The following is a 19,065-nucleotide window of genomic DNA, read 5'->3' on the forward strand; positions in this document are numbered from 1 at the left end:
GACACAGCTGCTCCCCACCCCAACTGACAGCAGGAATTCTGGGAATGTCAATGCAAAGCTCAGCAGCCACCAGGTTGCTCGGTCTCCCACAGATGAATGTGCAATTTGGGGGTATGCAGCCATGTGGTCACAGCACTCCTTGCTGACTAGCTGAAGGAGCAGCCCTAGGCCCAAATTCCACAAACAACTCATTTATCAGCCCTCCACTAAAGAAAAACTACCCGGAAGCTCAAAGGTTGTTATTTAAGAGCTGATGGCTGAAAGCATGTGATTTCTCTAAAGGCTCAGACAAATATAAACAAGAAGGAAAAAAAGAAGGGTCTTTTCTAAAGATTTGTCCAGGTGGATGCGTACAAGATAAGTCTTAATGTGCTTCATCTGTGCTGTGATCTGGCTGGATGCAAATCACCTCCAGCCCAAAAGCCTTATAAATGACACCAGCACAACTCCAAGCCCTTCCGAGAGGCAGAACTGTCAGCCTGGGCAGCATGCTGTGCCAACGTAGCTACATGGCTTCCAGGACTGGTGCTGGGTCATGGCCAGGCAGCTTAGAGTGCAGGCAGGGCAAGCACAGGTCTGCCTGCACACATCCATGAAGGCATGTCCTAAGAAAGCAGTGCTGGGAAGACTGTTCTGTCTTTAAAAGAAGAAAAAAAAAGCTTGGTACAGATCACCTGAGAGGTGGCTAATCCTACTGCTCTCACATTTGTTTCTTCACCTCCCACATGCACCACAGGTTTTGCATCAGCAGGAGGTGAGCCAGGAAAGAGATAAAATTGGGCAACTCATGCACCTGTGGGCTCCCCAGCCACCTCCTGCCTTTGGGATCGGACGCTCCAAATAAGGCTTGTCTGGCAGATGTGCGATGGGGCCGCATCCGTTCCAGCTCCACTCAGCCAGACCCAGCACTCTCCTGCTCACAGCCCAGGGAAGTTAGTTTGCATTCAAACCTACCAAGCCCAATTTGGGTGACTGACACAAAACACACTGCGGGTCCTACACCATGCCAAAGAATGCTGAGTGGGAAACGTAACCCAGCCCCAGATAGGAGAACATCCTTCTAGCAAGTTCACTCCAACAACAACAAAAAAAGAATGGTAATGAAAGGAAAATACATGTTCCTGCTCACAAAGAGCAATGTTGATCGTTATTCCAACCTGTTCTGAGGCAAGGAAATACCGGAACGTCTCTGCTCGCAACACGTGGGAAACCCAGGGATAGAGGTTCCCAGTCCTACCAATGCTTCCTCCCACCCCACACTCAGATAAGATAAAGGTGTGGGGCCAGGTGTTGGGTTGGTTGAAAAGAAAGTAAAACCAGCAGTTTGGCAAAAATTTGGTTAAAAAACCAAAATAAACCAAAAAAACCTAAGCCCCCCCAAAACCACAAACAAAACAACCCACCTACCAACTAACCTCAATAAAACCCCCAAAACAATCAAGAAAAAAATGGAACAACAAATAAAAATCCCTAACACAAAACTGAAAGAATTATGTCTACAAAGGCACAAAAATGGCTGAGAAGGAAGTTTTGCCATCAAGTATGAAAGCAATGGAGAAAAGGCTAAAAGTCATCTCCCACTTTTCTCTATAGAAGAGCTAATTTCGGGAAGATTTCTCTCTTCCAGCTTTAGGAAACACATTGTGAGCTCCATAGTTGGTTGGAAGACCAGACAGATGGTAGAGATTGGGACACCAAGTTCTGAAGAAAAACCACGAGCTGAGAAATTGCTTATAATTTGCAATGCTTAAAATCAAGGGCAATGCATGCTTATTTTTAAGAAAATCCAGGACAGAGTAGGGAGAGGTCTGCATTAAGAGGCAGGTAGGCAATACTTGCTATGATTTTCCTATGTCACTGCTCCAAAGGCTGTGTGTACTTGTGCCTCAAAGTACTTGTGGTCTGCAGCCTTGGCTTCAAACCAATCTCTTTCCTTCAAGTATGTTTGACTCATCACATTTCATAGTTTCATTTCCAACTAGCCAAACCTGTACCTCCTCAATGCTGCTGAAGGTGGCAACACCTTCTTTAATGAGGCATATGACTGCTGTTTCATTACAAAGGCATCCATATAAGTGCATGCAATATTCATCAATCAAAAAAGCTGAAATTCTTTCTACAGTGAACATCAAGTAAGGATTATGCTAGAATAAACTCTTAAAATAGATCAGTGGTGTACACCCCAACCTACTTCAAGTTGTAGCAAGAGATCCACCCTCTCCAAAAACTGAGCTCATCCGAAAAAAAAAAATCCTGCCCAAGAACTACAATCAACACACATGAGGATTTGCCAGAAGACCACCCTTGTTGCCTAAATTGCTATTTCAAATTAGCCTCAAATTACTTTAACACAGGGCCATTCCACTATTCTTGGAAAAAACAAAACACCCACAAACAAAAAAAACCCCACCAAACCAAAACAACCCCCAAAACATTAATTGTTCATTGAGGGTGTCACTTAAGAGATACCACAGCACCTTCACTTTAGTGGTAAGACAGCAAAAATTTCTACCACAATATTCTCCAGCTCTAAGTGCTCCTGTTACACCCTCACCATGTATCCCTTTTTAGCAGAAAGGGTCTTTTCACACAGAGCATCTGGCTTACAATGCCTTTTTTTTTTGAGGGAAGGAGTGGGAGGACAATAGAACCCTTAATGTTCAGTGACATCATTTTTGGCTCCAGTCCCACCATCCAGCCTAAAGCAAACCAGACAGAAGACCTCCACAGAGGCCCTTCTCTGGGAGCTGCTGGAAGCAATGCTACATTTCAGAAGTGACCCCATGGCAAGCGTGGAAGGGGTGCCCCAGCACAGCATGGTCCTCGCACTGTTAGGACTACAAAGAGGCTCTCGCCATCACCAAACAGACCACAACTTGCCCTGCTCCACCAGTCAGGAGCTCAGACAAGATTTGAGCAAAGCTGGATCCAGCAAAGCCAGTTAACCCTGGGGAAACTGACCTGTCCAGATTGTTCAACTGCCACTAACCTGAGAGCAGGCTGTGTCCCCAGGCCAGAGTTAAGGGACAGAGAATTTGCTTCACAGCCTAACGGGTAACACAGCAGAGGTAACAGGACCAAGGCCAACATGAAGAGTAGCAGGAAACACTTGAGAGTGTGCATTTAACCATGCACATAGCAGCAATTTTCATTTCGACCTCTAATGGGCACCAAGTGAGGGAGAACTGGGCATGCTGTACAGATCTGGGAAGAGATGGTTCCCTGCTTCACCATGACCTGAACCTATAAACGCTTCTCCCGACTGACACACAGAGGCAAAAAAGGGCTGCAAGGATAGGATTTCTCTTCTCTACTTTTAAAATCCCCCTGATTTTGAAGATGGATGAGCCTGCTCAGAATGAGGAAGGGCAGACACCTCCAAAGAAAGCTCCATCCCAGCTTTAGACACCTTGTCCCTAATGAACTCATAGAAGCAAAATATGACAAGCTTGTGTTCAGACATCTAAAAGCTGTTCACAGCAGAAGAACCCCACCTCCGCTGTCTGCCCAACACGGCAGACATCCAGGACAGGGTGGGAAACTGTTTGAAGTCTCCACAAGCCTCAGGGTAACTCCAGCATTACTTGTTGCGTGCAAGTGAGTATCAGCTACGCATCTTTGTCAGACTCATCAGGCCAAGATTCTGCTCAACCACGATGGCTCCTGACTGAGTAGCTATGCTGGCTTTCCTAAATATCCAATTCAACAACTCACCAGTTTATCAACTAACTTCCTAGTTCACCACCTCCCCGTTTCTTCTCACAATGCCTCTTCATCCAATTCCTCTCCTCCCCTGATCTGTCAGGTGGCGGGGTCAGACCCCACCCTCTAACACAGACACACTTGGAAGCCCACCGGAATCATTGCTTCCCCACTCCGCTGTGTCTCCTGACAATCTTTCTACCCTGTTCTTGCCCTCCTTCCAAGGAGTACCCTTCGGGGCAGTCTGTCTTTTCCTCTCCACCCTTGTCTCCCTTCATTGTGTCAGACCAAGGAGGCTTTGGATCCTGGGTCCTTTTCCAGCTTGAAAACGCTCAGAATACTTAAGCCACCACTATTTCAGAGTGGCCACTTCTAACAGCTCCTGTGATGTCCCAAAGCAACAGAAGAGGGCAGAGAGGAGCTGCCAGAAATAAGCACACAGCATTTGCTCCGAAACCAATGGAAACTGTCCGGTCCCAGAAGTGGAAATCACCCGTCATGCATGAAATACTCCTGGTTTCTACACACATGGGCTCACGAACAGCACAACGACGCAGACACCTGTGTGACAACCCCATCCACGCAGAGCCAGACCTGCTGCATCCAGCATCCAAAGCCCTGGCATTGCCCTCAGCTCTTCCACCACAACACAATGGGAAATACTGGTTGCTGAGGGCATCTCAAACATCCTTTCCATCCCCCAACTCCACAGCTGCAAAATCCACACACTTTGTTTGCTGCGGAGTGAGCACGAGTCATATCACCTGAAAATAGTCTTTCTTCACCAGAAAGCTGTATTTTACAAAACGTCTCAAGTGCCCCAAGGGGACCAGCAAATCACACTCTCATGCAGGCAACACCCTCATGCAGGGACAAAGCGACAGCAACCCAATATTCCTGTACATCCCCACAATGAGGGCTAGCACAGGAAGGGCAAGTACCTGGTTCCAGAGCTGCTAGGGGCAACTTCTTGGGAGAATATGCTATTTCTCTCTTAAATCCAACACACACCCAGAGCCCTTGGTACCTAAATGAGTAATTACATCAGAAACTCCAGACACAGAGCCTCATCACCTCCCATCTGACACCACTGTAGAGGATCAAACCATACCCACAGCAAACTGGGAGCAAGAGGGAAATGGGAGAAGCAACAACCCCAGAAGAATCACCTGGCTCTGGTCCAGGTAATGCCATGGCTCAGGAAGCAAATTCCTAATAATCAAGGCTTGCTGGCCAGTTAAACATGCCATCTATGCAGGGCTGCTGCTGTTATTAAATGTTTACACTGTATTTATTACAGTGGAGGACTTTCTGTAGCATCAGAAACTCAGCTCTCTCTATTCCCTGCTCTTTTCATGTACTTCAAGACTGGGGGGTGTGGGGTGTGGAGAAAAAAAGAAAAAAAATAAAAAGAGAGAGAGTGCAAGAGAGCATGCAAGGTAAATGAACCATGCAATAAAAATTGTTGAAATTGGCTCAGGCATCTCCTGATAAGATCACAGGAGTTGAGAAAGAACTGCAGCTCTACTGGTGAGAAATCCAACCATTGACAAAACGCATCCACTCAGGGAAAAAAAAGTAAAGTTAAACAGACACTTAAACACACAGAGCACATGCTGGAGATGCCAGTTCTTTGAACACTGAAGTCCAGAGTACTTTTGTCTTAATATGCTTCTGGTCCCAGGAGCCAAGGCTTGCACTCTTGGTATTAGCAGTCCCCTCTGTATGTTCATACAAACCAGTACTCAAAGTATATGGATCTCACACACTAATTCTCTGAATCTGGAAGCAAATTCGCCTCCACAGCTACAAAACCAGTCTGGCTCACGCCTCCCACCACCACCTCATCCTATGTAGTTCAGCCCTGAGCTGCAATACCACCATGAGGGTCTCTAGACCTTTTCAAGCTGCCATTGGGAATTTCTCCATAGACTGAAACTACTCATTCAGGGGTCTGTAGAGTACCTGGGCAACAACCACTTGCTTTTTAGTGCTGGGCTCTGTCACCTGATGGGAAGGGATGGATTTCCTTGGGGCACCCATAGGGTTCTAAGCACCAGCTCTAAGCCCTGCTTCTGGGTTAGCAACCCGTCCTTACTGCCGTAGGGTGGCCCAGCCAGCAGAGAGGCAACTGCAGAGCTGCAAAGTGCTTCCAACTCCTTGGGGACCCAAAATCATCACTCTGTCTGCACGATCCATCCTTGTGTACAAATCTTAAGCCCTAAAGTACACTGCAGACACCAGTTACCTGTGTTCCTCAAATGTCAGGCTGGCCATGGCAGCAGGATAACATTTCAGGAATTACTTACTGCCTCCCTTTTGACAGCCCTTCTGAAGCTTCATCTGCCTGCTCACAAAGCAAAGTGCTCCATGTTTCAAAAATGTCAACCTTCCAGCATTCTCCAGCAGGTAAGGCCCTCCCTGACATCCCTCTCAACCCAACTGAAGCTAATCTGGTAAATAGGAAAGGCTGGTACCCAATGCCAGCCTCAAGTAATCGTCAACACTTTCAGCAGCAGCACACACAGCTCCTCACTGCTGCCTGCCCAGCATACCAAACTTCTCCCACAGAGCTGAACCCCAGCAGCAACCACCATACCACCTCTCTGTCTTCTCTCCACAGCCCTTGTGCAGCACAAAGCAAAGCTCGTGGTGACAGTGAGCTCTGTGTAGTGACACCATCCCTTGTGTGTCCTGCAGAGCACAGTGGCACACACATCTCCACAGAAGGGCCTTTGCCTTGCCCTCTTGCCGAGAGCTCCTATGTCCCCAGGCTACACTCTACCCAGACATGGCACTCTCCAGCCACTAGTTTTCCCCATGATGCTGGCAGCTAGCACACAACATACTAGCAAGGGAACAGCCAGTCACCAAAAACTGAAGGAAACTATTCCCAATCTCCAACAAAAACCCACGCAGTAATCAAACTCTCCAAAGAAACTCCTGCACTTTGAGTCCAGCAACAAACCCACAGGAAATGCTTCTGGAACCAAGGCGGCTCCACTCTCTGGCCTGCTGTCCTTACACCCAAAAGATGCATGGGCCTTCTTCAAAAGCTGGAGTGGCTTCAAACAGCTGCAGTTAGCTACTAGCTAGGGAACCTGCCTGTACTTACACACCTACCATAGTGCCCACAGTTCTGAAAAAAGATCAAACCAGAGTTCACCAGGAGGCTGCTCGGGCTTGAAATAGGTCAGAGTGCTGGGATCCGCAGTTTCAGGAACACATGATTTGGGAGCTTAATGGCAGCACCTACTCCCTCTTCTGCTAAACGCAAGCCCGTTGCCACAGCCGTAACTCCCTCAGAAGTTGCCCCCTACCTCCTGCAGGGATCCTCCGAAACTGTGCTCCCTGCCAAGCCCAAGCTACACTCCATCACACCTCCCGCACCACTTCATCTGCTCTGGAAACGCTCGGTGCTTCCTTTTGTCAGTACTTGTCTGTCAGGTAGGTAGTTCTGCCAAGAACCTTAAAGCAGCTGCAGAGCTCTCTGCAGTTGCACATGCAAACTCTCTTAAGAAATAGCCAGAAGGTTTTGCCTAATGTAAGAGCGTAAACAAACTTGTTACATGCTAATCACCAGGTAGGCCACACACCCTTCCCCTCCCCCAGCCCCTGAATCTGCTAAAAGGACAGGAAATATAACCGTGGTCACATACCTTTGCTTCCTCGTTGATGTCCCACGTGAAGGATATGGCATTGTATGCGATCTCCTCAATGTTACTGATGGTGTTGAAGCTCTCCTTGTAGTCAGCTGTTAGAAAGAAGGATGCATGAAGGACAGGAAGAGGAGTCCTTAATCACACAAAGCAGCTAGAAACTGCAACTCCTCAGCAACCCCTTAGGGGCAAAGGAAGCTGAACTGTACTTCAGAACTGATCATTAAAAAGGCTGAAAATGGTCCTCGTACAAAACCACAACAAACAGAGGAAGAAGTAAAAAGGGACTCAGCAGAAATTCCAAACTAGAAACTCCAGTGAGAAAGGCAGACATCCCAAATATCGTGTGTCCTGTGCCATAACCTGCTATGTGCGGGAAACTCTACCCTCTATGGCAAGGGCATAAGCTCTCAATAAAATTCCTTCAATAACAAACAAAAGATTTGCATGCGCGTCTGCTTTAAGTGCCAAGTGATTAATCCCTGCTTTTATTCACAGAAGGAAGGGACCAGGAGTACAACCCAGCCTTCAGCCAGAGAAGGCTGGAAGCCAGCCAGCCCCAGCCTTGTCTGGAGGCAAGTGGAAATTTGCAGTGTTTTCTTTTTTTACATGCACCAAAGACCAGTTGTGAGCAAAGCTGTGGGAAGGAAGATCATTAATTTTGAGGTATTTCTACAAGGATTTAAGAGAGCCACAGAGTCTATAAGCTGCCATTTAGCCACAAGCACCGGGATACACCAAAGCAGCTGTGATTTGGAGGGGGGGTGTTAGACCTCCCAATGCAAAACCCTAAACTCAGCCTGCTCACCAACCAAAAACCTCCAAAAATCAGCCTCTTTAAGGAGTCCTAAAAACTACAGCATTAGCTCCAAGCAATCAAAAGCTCTCTCTGGGCTTTCAGCAAAGCAATGTATAGCAGAGAGTGTGATCTAAAGGCTCCTTAAAATAACAAAGCTTTAGCAGAAAGCCAAACCTTACCAAGGAATTAAGTTTGGAGTTTGACACCAGCAACCAGAGTGTTCCTTACCTATGTCAATGCATCTTTGTTTGGCCGTGTGCTGTCTTGAGTGCCAGTATTTCCAGTGCCTGAGCTGATCTTCCCTTGTTTTGTCTTCAGCAAACACAACCATGATAACACTCTGAAAGGACAGGGGGAGGCATAATATTAAAAAAAAAACCAAACCAACCCAAACCACATACCAAAAACCCCACAAACATGTGAAAGAGAAAAGGCTGGAGCACATTTGTTTTGGAAGTTCTCATTGGTATCAGGTTTTCTGCTTTAGGCTTCCCAACCTGACGCACCACAATATACCTGGCACACTGCTGCCAAACAGGAAGGCAGACAGCAGCACTTTCTGGGTCATAAACAGAGATGAGCAGAACTGCTCTCCTAACTGGAGTTCAAGGATCTCATTCCAGGTGTTGCATCACCTTTACACAAGTGCTGACACCACTTCTTAACAGACTGAGCCAGGATGGGTTGGTCTGGAAGTAGGTGGACAGCAAAGGAATGAACACTGACGTAAGAGAGTGGGTAAGCTGGCCTTAGTGCTGATGTTCTGGTTTAGATTACTGCACTTTAGGAGAGTTTAAGGCTACCATTGTACACACCCTCTTTCCCAAGAAACCACAAGAGCTGCCACTCACTCTGACTTTACTGATGGGGTGATGGATTCCTTCACTGCTGCTGACTTCTTTCAGTGTGATCGGGTAAAATTGACCTTTATTCAGGTAAGTCATCGTGCTGTCCCCAGGTTTCTGTCGGAGGGATTTAGAAGCTTCCAGAGTGTATTCAAAATTATTCCTATGGAGCGAAGAGGGCAGTGATTGCTAAGGCATTTTCCTGGAAAGCCGATTAAATGATCCACATTTAATCTGGAGAAATTCCAAAGTCGTTAGTTGACTCACTAAGCCATCAACAGGCAAGGAAGTTGGAAAACAGGATGAGCCCCTTTTTCAACCATTTCCTTCATGAATGAACACTTAAGAGAAGTTCTTGGCAAGCTAAATCCCAAGGCACATCAGCAGACGAGACCGGAAGCTGCCTATTCAGGCTGACAGCAGTAAGCTGCTCTCACAGAACAGAAAAGTATCTATTAGCAAGTAAATTCACAAGCTAATAAGCCATTCAATGGCCATGGTCTTCCCTTCCCTCTTGGTCAGCTGCAACTAATCAGTTTATTCCCCTCCTCTGGAGTTCAGAGGAGTTTCATACCTCCCATTTCTGCTGTAGATTTCCAGCAGGGAGAGCAAGGCAAGCAGGCCAGGGAGAGGAACACAGCTCAAAGCCAACTCCCGAGACCACTGCAGAGCTGACACACAGCACTGCATCGTCGCCTGGGACAGGGATTTGGTACAAGGACAGCGACTGAAACTGGGTGGTATTTCCAACCCTGAAGGTAGTTTTCCTTAAAGATACAGGGTAGGATTTTCAACTGTGTAATTCAAATGAGCAGACACTGTTGTGCTTTTGAAATACTCAGCTACCCCCAACAGTGCCTGACAGACACTCAGTGCAGAAAGGCATGAACTTGTACTGCTTGCTCATGGACAACTGTAAGAGAACAGGAGTATATGGGAAAATAGGGGCCTTAAAGCATTACCCAGAAATGCTGTCAAAAACATAATCTTCTGAATTCATGTTGGCCATCCGGAGATTCAGTTCAGTAGGAAAGAAAACCTGGGGTAGACACAAAACAAAACACAACAATTAACACAGCAGCAACAAGAAAAGTCAAGATTAAACAGATACTCATTACCACAGAACTTCTGGCAGGCAAATTGATCATCAGATAACAACTGATTTTTGGTCTGTACAAACAGGACACTTGAAGAGGGTTTTACTCCAAAACTTTTGGGTGTTAACTAAGCACAACATCTCACAAGCCTTCTGAGCTTAGGGCAACATTTTAAAGCTTTCCCATATCTCAAAGAAAGGGCATAGCTACACAGTTCCTTGAGGTCTGGCTTAAAAATCAAAACACAGTTACACTGCTGTTTTTAGTTGGTACCATAAAAGAAAAAAACACAGATTTTCATCCAGGTTTAACTCTCACCCAAGGCCCCTAAATAAACCGATTGTTTTTAACTGACACACACCACGCCTAGAAACTGGCAGTAAGGAAGCTTACAGACACAGTCACTTCACTTTGGTACCTGCAAAGGCACTGCAGAGTGCTGAACTCTTGCAAAACCTGGCCTGGTACGGTGGATCAAGATAACTATTTCCACACTCAGCAAGCCAAAGGCTCTGTCACTGGTAAGATTAGTCATTTGCTTTTGATAATGATTTCATGTTGTAAAGGTTTTATTTACGAAGTTATACTCATGCATCTTTGTGTGAAAGCTTTCTATTCCTAAATCACTGGACAGATTTCTGGCTCACATTACAAGAACAATTAAAGATGTAACTGGATCTCTCCATCCCGATAGAGACATGCACACAGCAACTGCCTCTCTTAGTACCTCTTGCACGCCCTCCTTGAAAGTTTCCGAGAAGGTGGAGTCTGGTGTTCTCCTCTGGGAGTTTTGAGGCTGGGTGTTGGAACTGAACTGGTCGGGGTTGAGGTTCCTGTCGAAGACCACCACCCGCTCGGGGGGCTCAGGATGGTAGACACTTGGTGGGATGCCCACTGCAAAGCCATGGGGCTGGGTCTCCGTTTTGATGGAATGGGTGGGCATTGTGGCAATTGAAACGGTGACCGTTGTGTCAGGGGTTGTAAGGTGGCCTCGCTTGTCCATGCCCATCTGGGGTGTGTGTGGAAGGACAATATTGAAAGGCACATTTTTCAGAACCTGAACTCTATTTTCTCCAGCAGAAATCAGTGACTGTTCTGTTACATTTGGGATGCTGTTCCTTTAAAGGATAAAGAAAAAAAAACATGCATAAATTATACAGCTCATTTTCTCCTTAAACAAGAGCTAGAAACACTTCTCAGCCTTTTGGACAAGCACAGATGATACCAACTCTCCTGCTTGTGCATCTCAATTCTAACCTGAAAAGCTGAGAAACTCCTTCAAAAACAAACCCTCACCCACTGCTAACAACCCCACCTTGGAGATGAATTACCCTGAAGCAAAAGGCGAGGGTTCGCAGCCCAGATGCTCAGGGCTTGGAAAAAAGCAGTCCAAAACTAAGCACTTTGAGGCCGTTCCCCCATCAGCACATGCAGGCTTCATTAAACTGGTGTTTGGCAGATGAAGAAGGACCAACAGCAAGGTTGCTGCTCCTCTGCCCCAGGACTGCGCGCCACCCGGGAAGCACTAATAGGGAAATTACACCCATTTCATGCACAAACCCCCAAGAAAATCCACACTGAGAGTCCCGGGAATGGTTTGCATAACCTCCCACTCTCCACCCCACGACACTCACTTCTGCCAGGACAACCCTGAAATCTGTGGCTGAGCTGACCTCATAGTTAGTAGCCACTAAGTCAGCCTGCCCTCCCTTTCTCCCTCCCCACAACGTCGTCCTGCCCTCTCCTTCGCACCAATTCTGACACTCCCCTGCCCCCTTGGTGAGCCAGTTCAGCTTGTTACACAGGCAGAAAACTAGCCACTTTTTTTTCCTGCTAGGTTATGGGTCAACGGAAGACCAGAGCTGGTATGAGGGGAGCACTGGGAACACATGCCTGGGAACCAGACTGGTCTCCTCAACAACGAGTCGTTCGATCAGCTCAGCCAGACCACAAAACCTCACCTCGAGTCCTTAAAGCCTTCTAAGTCTGTCCAAAGGAAGAGGATGGTAGGAGTGGAAGCCTGGCTTGAATGAACCTCACATTCGTAATATTTACTTAATCAGTATCATCTTCTGCTTGGGAGGCATGAGAGGGAGGGCAGGAAGAGGAAGAAAGAAAGGAGTTCCAGAGGATACAAAAGAAGTCCACAAACAGTACAAAACCAAAACTAAATCACAAGCACTTTGAAGTCCTTCCCTATCAGTCCATGCACGAAGCAGCAATGCTGCTGGTGCCCAAGAACCAAATCAGCAGTGAGCAACTGAGGCAACCGCATGCAAAAATAAAAGGGTTATCAGTCACCTCTGCAGCCTTAGGAAGAGATACCTGTGCTACCAGGCTGTGCCTAGCGTTAAAATGAGCAGCTTTTGCTATGCTGACTGTGTGACACCAGTAGACAGAAAGCAGATGGATGGCAATGAGCAGCAGTTTGGGCCTCAGCTCTCGACATCATGGTCCAATTCCCATCATGTTCCTGGGGCAGCACAGGAATTTGGGGCACAGAGTAAAAGCAAACAATTTCTCTCTTCCAGCACAACAATGCAGTGCAGCTAGTTACTTTCCTTCAGCACCTTGGTGGTCTAGGAGGGAAGGGAAATAAGCAGACATGCAATAATGAAAACTAATACCTTTTGCTATGGTCTTGGTCAGGATGTTCTACCTCTGGTTTAGCTGTTGAAGATCTTCTCTCCCTTGGAACCTGGGAAATGTAAAACATGCTGTAATTGCATTCTTCCTCCCACGCCAAAAAGAAAAAAAAGATTAGCTCCTCAAAACACAGCCATTTGCTCAAGTTAAGAAAGCATCACTCTCTGATACCAGACATCATGAGCATTACAGCTTGACCAGTGTGCACACTGCTCTGGGATGCCAGGCCCACACCACGCGATGCCCTGCAGATCCCCATGTAGCTGACCTGGCCAGCTGTGCCAGCCCTGGGCTCCTGCACCACAAGGCAATGGGAAAAAACAGTTCAGAAAACTGTCCATGCTTGACTTGAGCATCAGCACCGGGGTGAGCAGGACCAGGAGGAGAGCCCCCACATACTGTGCTGGTAGTGCAGGCATCTCCTCTGCAGGCTGGCAGGGTTCAGCCTGCTGCATGAGCTCAAGACTTGTGAAAGGAAGCTGCTCCACAGCTCCTTCCCCAAAAACATGTGCTCTCTAGGCCACTTCCTCAAAGACCACTCAAGGTCTTCCTTTCTCCTTGGAGACCAGAGGAATCGGGGAGGACCAGGTCTAATAAGCTCATTTTTTGTGCATGGCTGCATACTACACACTGACCCAAACTGTAGTAAATCTTTTACAAACAAAAGGCAACCCACCACTGCTCTGGATTTAAGACAGCTGCTTCTCATATTTTATGCTATGGAGAGGATTTGCCCTGAAAACACCACACACAACACAGATTACACAAGCCACCCAGTCCACACACAGGCACATGCCATCTTCCTGCATGCTGCAAGGCCAAGACACACAGAAGGTGGTGAACTCTTTGACCTGCCGTGGCTCGGTTCACTGGAGCACACAGCCAGCAGCCCAGCTCCCCCAGTGGCTCTTGCCACTGCTGGCACAAACCCACAGTGCTCAGGTCCCCTCGACTATGTAGCAAGTCCACACAGGCTCCTTTGAAATGCCCCCTGAATGAGCAAAGCAAACACCTTCTGTTGTAAGGAAGAATCATCTCCCACCACCTTCCTTCACCGAAGCCCGCTCAGATACTGTCTGTGTTTGCCAGCTGGGTTGCAAGATAGGGAACTACCACTTTACTGCTGACTCGAAGGCTGGTGGCATAGCTGTGTGAACAGCCCCCAACTAAAACTGAAATCCCGGCTCTTCCACATAAACTGGAATCTCCAGTAACACCAAAATTGTTGGATTTTCCCTGATAACCAGCAAAACTTGGAGAATCTCTAGCTGGAGACTGCTAGAAGGCCAACACTAAGTAGTCACTGGAAAACAAGGGTCTTCCAAGCTCCATTTGGCCAACACTCCTAAACTCTAGGCTTTGATCAAAAATTTGTTTCCCATAAGGCCTTACTAACCACAGTTGAGCTATGAGGGTAGCCCATTAGTCAAATGGAAGAAAGCTTGTTGCTTGGTTTTGCTGTTTATTTTTGGTTTTGTTTTTTTTTAATACAAAGGTGATCTCATTAGTGGTCTTAAATACCACAGAGGGGCCATATTAGAAATGCCTAGATATTGTCATTCTGCCATTACTTCATAATTGGTCTCAATAAATCTTTCAATCTCTAACCTTTCTGCTTCACCCAAGTATGCGGCATACCTGTTCTTCCACCAATTTTTTTGTACCCAAACATAAGAGGAAACCCCAAATTAGACATTAATGTACAGCAAATCCCTTCTGCTTTACCAAGCGTGAAGGATCAACGTCAACATTCTCTTTGTAATCTACAGGTTTAGAAATCAAAATTGATTTTGTGGATTAAAATCGTTCTGGTGAAAATGTTGGGGTTTTTTTTCCAAAAGCATAGCAAGCACAGGCACAAAGCAGAAAGCCAGTTTTCTCACAAAACTAGCTGAATAACATCCACATCAGTGAGTTTGTGGCATTTTGTCGTGTGTGCGTGTGGAGTGCTAATCTCCATATTAAGCATTACAAGAATATTTTGATATGCAAGACATATTCAACTCTTAAAAGGGCAGGCAAGGATTTTGTATGCACAAGGCAAACTCTCCTCATTCTTGAAGGCTGGCAATTGCACTCACTACTGTTAAAAGACACTAACCAAAGCGTCAGGCACACGAGCCAAGTCAGCCTTCTGGCCGCTCTGCACATTCAGCAAAGGAAAAACAGGCATCTCCACCTGGTGAGCCAGGCTACCATATACAACGAGCAGGACACCTCCCTGCCTGGAAACAACTGCTTGGACATGGACAGGAGATAACTACCCTGGCTTAGACTTCTGGTATTTAGGAAAGAAAGCCCAGCAAGATGTATCCCATGCAAACCAGAAGATTCCTTGTTTGGCTGTGTTCATCTAGGCTGTGTTCATCTGTGAGCATCTAGGAAGGTGCAAGTCTCTGAGAAGACCATGAACACTGGGGAAGACAACCACAGTTATCAAAGGATTAACAGAGCGCAGCAGCTGAAGCTCACTAAAGATTAGAGGGATGCAGACAGCAACTACTTCAAGTGGACACCTCCATCCCAAACACCACCAAAAATCTGTAGTTATAGCTTAGTATCAGCTGATACTAAGGTAGCACATCAAAGCCCCAGCAAAAGCAAACAGTCCCACCAGAATAGGGATCATGTGAGCAAAAGGAGAGAAGCTTCTTTCTCCCTGTATATTTAAATTCAGATAGGGACATGCTCACAAAGTCTCAGTCTTCATGACTACTTCTATAACACATTGCCTCCTGTAGAACCTGGAGTTGAGAGACAAAGTGCTACTGAAGCTTTTGACCCATTAAATTAAGATCCAAGGGATCTTATTTTACTAAGGTAAAAATAAAACCATTTTCAGAAAAAAGGGACATGGATTTTTTTCCCATTTAAAAACCACAGTCCTTATGATCTATTCATAGCTTCTGTAAAATCCTCTAGTAAATGACACCTTTTTTGATAGGTGGAACAAGAGCTCTGCTGGCTGCCAGAGCGTACCCACGCCAATCTACCTTGTAGTAATCATACAGCAGTCCGAGGGCAGCTGCACTGTCTTCATCACCATTGATGCTCATCATAGCTTTGGTAGCTGCTGTAAGGGGATTTTCAAGAAAGGTTTTCCAGGCCTCATCTTCACTGGTGTATGGACGTCTCTGAGAGTAGAGAGAGTCATTCTGAAGAACCAACACAGGTCTTTTACTTGTACCATAAAAAAAGAAAAAAAGAAAGAAGAAAAAAAGCCGCCTGTTAGAACACATGAAAAACATTCCTGAAGTTCTTCAAAATTAGCTGCCCCAGTTTCACGGGGTTCATATTCTGATTCAGTGTGCTACAAGGATTAGTCAACACAAAAAACCCAGAATCCTAATTCTAATCTCACTCACGCTCCATGTAAATCAGGATTAATTTGACCAAACTCAGCTGGATTACACCAACCTATATAAAAAGGCAAAGCTGTTTAAGAGCACAACTGACCTGCTCATGCTCTGAATCCAACCCAGAAAGAGTTACACATGCTTCCTGGCCTACCACCTACAAAACCTCTAGCACATCCTACATAGCATTACCAAGCCACAACGTGCTCCAGTTCCCACATGGAACTAGAAAAGGTGAATTAACAAAACATCTCTTTCCCCCAGAGATTTCAGAAGGTGTCTGTGCTCTCAAGAGTACACCTGAAAACACCACCTAGAAGCTGCTGATTAGTTACAGACTACACAGGGAAAGTGGTCAAAGGGACCTCAAATCAATCTGGCAGTGAATTTTTCTGACAAGGGAAGCCAAAAGACTCACTGCCTGGTTATTGTTGAAATAACCCATGATACTAGTTTGAGACACCCTCAACAGGTGACTGGGGGAAAAAAAAAAAGGAAAACTGGAGTTCTCCCCTTTATGCTGCAGTATACAAAGAAAAATTATATTTACTCTGAACATTTTGAGATTGCTGGGAACAAGAAAACTCCAAGATGACTTGGACCTTCTGCCCACAGGTAAAAGTGGGACATCTGTAGAAAATGCTGTCCTATTAGTTTAGGCAACTTAATATATTTTTGTTCCGTTGGTAAAATATACCTTTCATCTTTCAAATTAGTTCAAGCAAAAGTCAGATTTAAACGACATTAAATTCAGTTGTTTTCTTTCCAGTGAAAGTGTAACATTAGTTTATGGTAGATGGGTGGGGAGAGAAGGGATACTTTATTTTCTTAAATAATCCCAAACTTGGCATTTTTGAATGCATTGGTAATAGTTTAAAGTAAACAATTACTAAAAATCCTGGAACCCCACAAAAAGCACTTCCCCAGCACCATCACACCTCTTCCCAGGAAGATAAGCATTCTTTTCATTTATCTACCCAGATGCACTCAGAGATTGAAATATACTACAAATACAAAAAGTTGTGCAATACAAAGTTGTGAAATACTCTAATCACTATAATCAGCTTAACAGTATCCTACATTTATCACCATCTTCTACCAAAAAGGCTGCACAGCACTTTGCAAATTCTGTGTTCCATCCTTTATCAGTTACACAAGGAGTCTCGCTGAGCTTTAATGGGACAGCTTGGCTGAGCTCGAGCTACTCAAAGAGAGTGGGAGTTTCCAGGACTTGTAAGAGTACTTTGTGGCTATAAATCAGTATTATATAGTTAGAAAAAAAATCAAACAACAACAACAATAAAGACAGGCTCTTGCACCAAGCCCTTCCTTCAGGTCTTTGAATATATTTGTGCACACGCTGATGCAGCGTACCAAAATGCAGATACTTCTGGTATCGAGGACATCCACTTTCTATCAAGGACTGCACAGCAAAAAATAAAGCAGAATCTTCTTTATGGACATAGTACAAGCTCCTGTTCTCATATAATTTAATAAAATAATCTTAGAATATTTGTAACAAATGGGTAAATCCTCCAGTTCAAAGTCACTCAGTCACTCCTAAAGAAAAAGGCAACTGAAGTAACCTGGGTGAAGTTCACTTGATCCATCCCTGCCAAGCTGAAGGGCTAAATCAGCCTTGCTGGAACTCACAAGACCACTAAGCTGATTCCCACCAGCAACACAATGCTCACATGGAAAGAGAGAGAACCAAGGGAGAACCAAAATACTAAGAACTAAAGCAGCCACTAACCAGAAACGTAGCAAATGCAAAACCTACATAATTTTGTGCGAATTTTAGCCATTGCAACACCTAAATATAATGCATATTGCCCTACAGGTAATCTAGCCTCCTAAAAGCAGCACAGAAAGAATTATCTGCAGAATTATCAAGGGGAGAACAGGGTTTGGCAGTAACTCAATCCTTTAACAGAACCACAGCTTCTTTCAGGAAAATGAGAACATATTAATAAGAGAAGGAAAACATTTCTTCTTAAGTTTTAGGTTTCATGATTACTGGCACGTGAACCTCCTCATGGCGTAGTAGACACGTCCAGCAAAGGCTGGAAAGAAGTTCCCTACTGCAGTTTTAATAATTTCTGAATTTTGTTTTCTACACGACCAAAGTGGAAGCAGAGGGATATTACAAACAGCAACTACTCTCTCTCTGTAAAGGTCCCACAGCCTGCAGTGTTCTGTGTTCAGAACACAGAAACTGTTCTTACTTATTTTACAGATGCAAAACCCACTCTTTCTCTCCACCGCCGTGAAATTTAACTCGAGACATTAAGAGATCCTCAGCTGCACGGTGCTTCATACCCGCTCTTGCACAGAGCACACCTTTAGTGCTGAGGCAGCAGAGAGGATTTCTTTCATCGGCTTCTACATGCCAGAAAAGTGAAGCGCACGTACCTAAACTGCTATGGCCTCATATATTAAGTGTCATCGGAGGTAAAAATACATATGAAAAATACTAATCACAGGGTGAAGCTAGTGACTTGCTGCGTTATTCCTCTTTCTAGAAAGTAGTATGTTAAAGGAAAACAAACGATCCAAACTTGGGTAAAATCCTATGGTTTCCCTAGGAAACGAGTGCATTTGAACCACCGATCATTCAAAACGCAGTAATTTTATAACCGGCTCTTCAAATCACCTCAGAGTTACCCCACTTTCTGTTCACTTACGGCGCCCACGGCCACCACCTCCAGACGGACCCGGTGACAAGTGCAGAAACCACCCCAAGCCATTAAACGCTGTAAGGATCCGTTTGAAGACGCCCCGGCATTCAACACCACGAAGTTCAGAGAAGACGCCTTAAGCTCGGTTCTAACTCTTAAGTCCCGCTTCGGCGCAGTACGAGGTGGCCGCAGCCGGGCTCACCGAGAGCCCCCCCGGCCGCGGCGGGTCGCTGCCGGCCGACCCCCTTACCTGCCGAAATCCACCTTGCCGGAGGGGTGCGCC

General features: G+C 45.8%; 1 protein-coding gene across 1 annotated transcript in view; it reads right to left on the reverse strand.

Moving 5' to 3' along the window:
* Window positions 1-19,059, reverse strand: part of GRHL1 (grainyhead like transcription factor 1) — a 40,109-nt gene extending 21,050 nt beyond the window's left edge. Inside the window, exons 1-8 of the mRNA XM_026846191.1 lie at window positions 19,033-19,059; window positions 15,742-15,928; window positions 12,730-12,800; window positions 10,830-11,220; window positions 9,968-10,044; window positions 9,012-9,168; window positions 8,389-8,500; window positions 7,362-7,456 (exon numbers count right to left, since the gene is read on the reverse strand). Of these exons, the coding sequence (XP_026701992.1) occupies window positions 7,362-7,456; window positions 8,389-8,500; window positions 9,012-9,168; window positions 9,968-10,044; window positions 10,830-11,220; window positions 12,730-12,800; window positions 15,742-15,807 (969 nt within the window). The 5' untranslated portion in view covers window positions 15,808-15,928; window positions 19,033-19,059. The remainder of the gene's footprint in view (window positions 1-7,361; window positions 7,457-8,388; window positions 8,501-9,011; window positions 9,169-9,967; window positions 10,045-10,829; window positions 11,221-12,729; window positions 12,801-15,741; window positions 15,929-19,032) is intronic.
* Window positions 19,060-19,065: the final 6 nt, after the last annotated feature.

Source organism: Athene cunicularia, assembly GCF_003259725.1.
Source record: "Athene cunicularia isolate RWA chromosome 3 unlocalized genomic scaffold, athCun1 chr3_part1, whole genome shotgun sequence".
In the NCBI taxonomy this organism is placed as follows: Eukaryota; Metazoa; Chordata; class Aves; order Strigiformes; family Strigidae; genus Athene; species Athene cunicularia.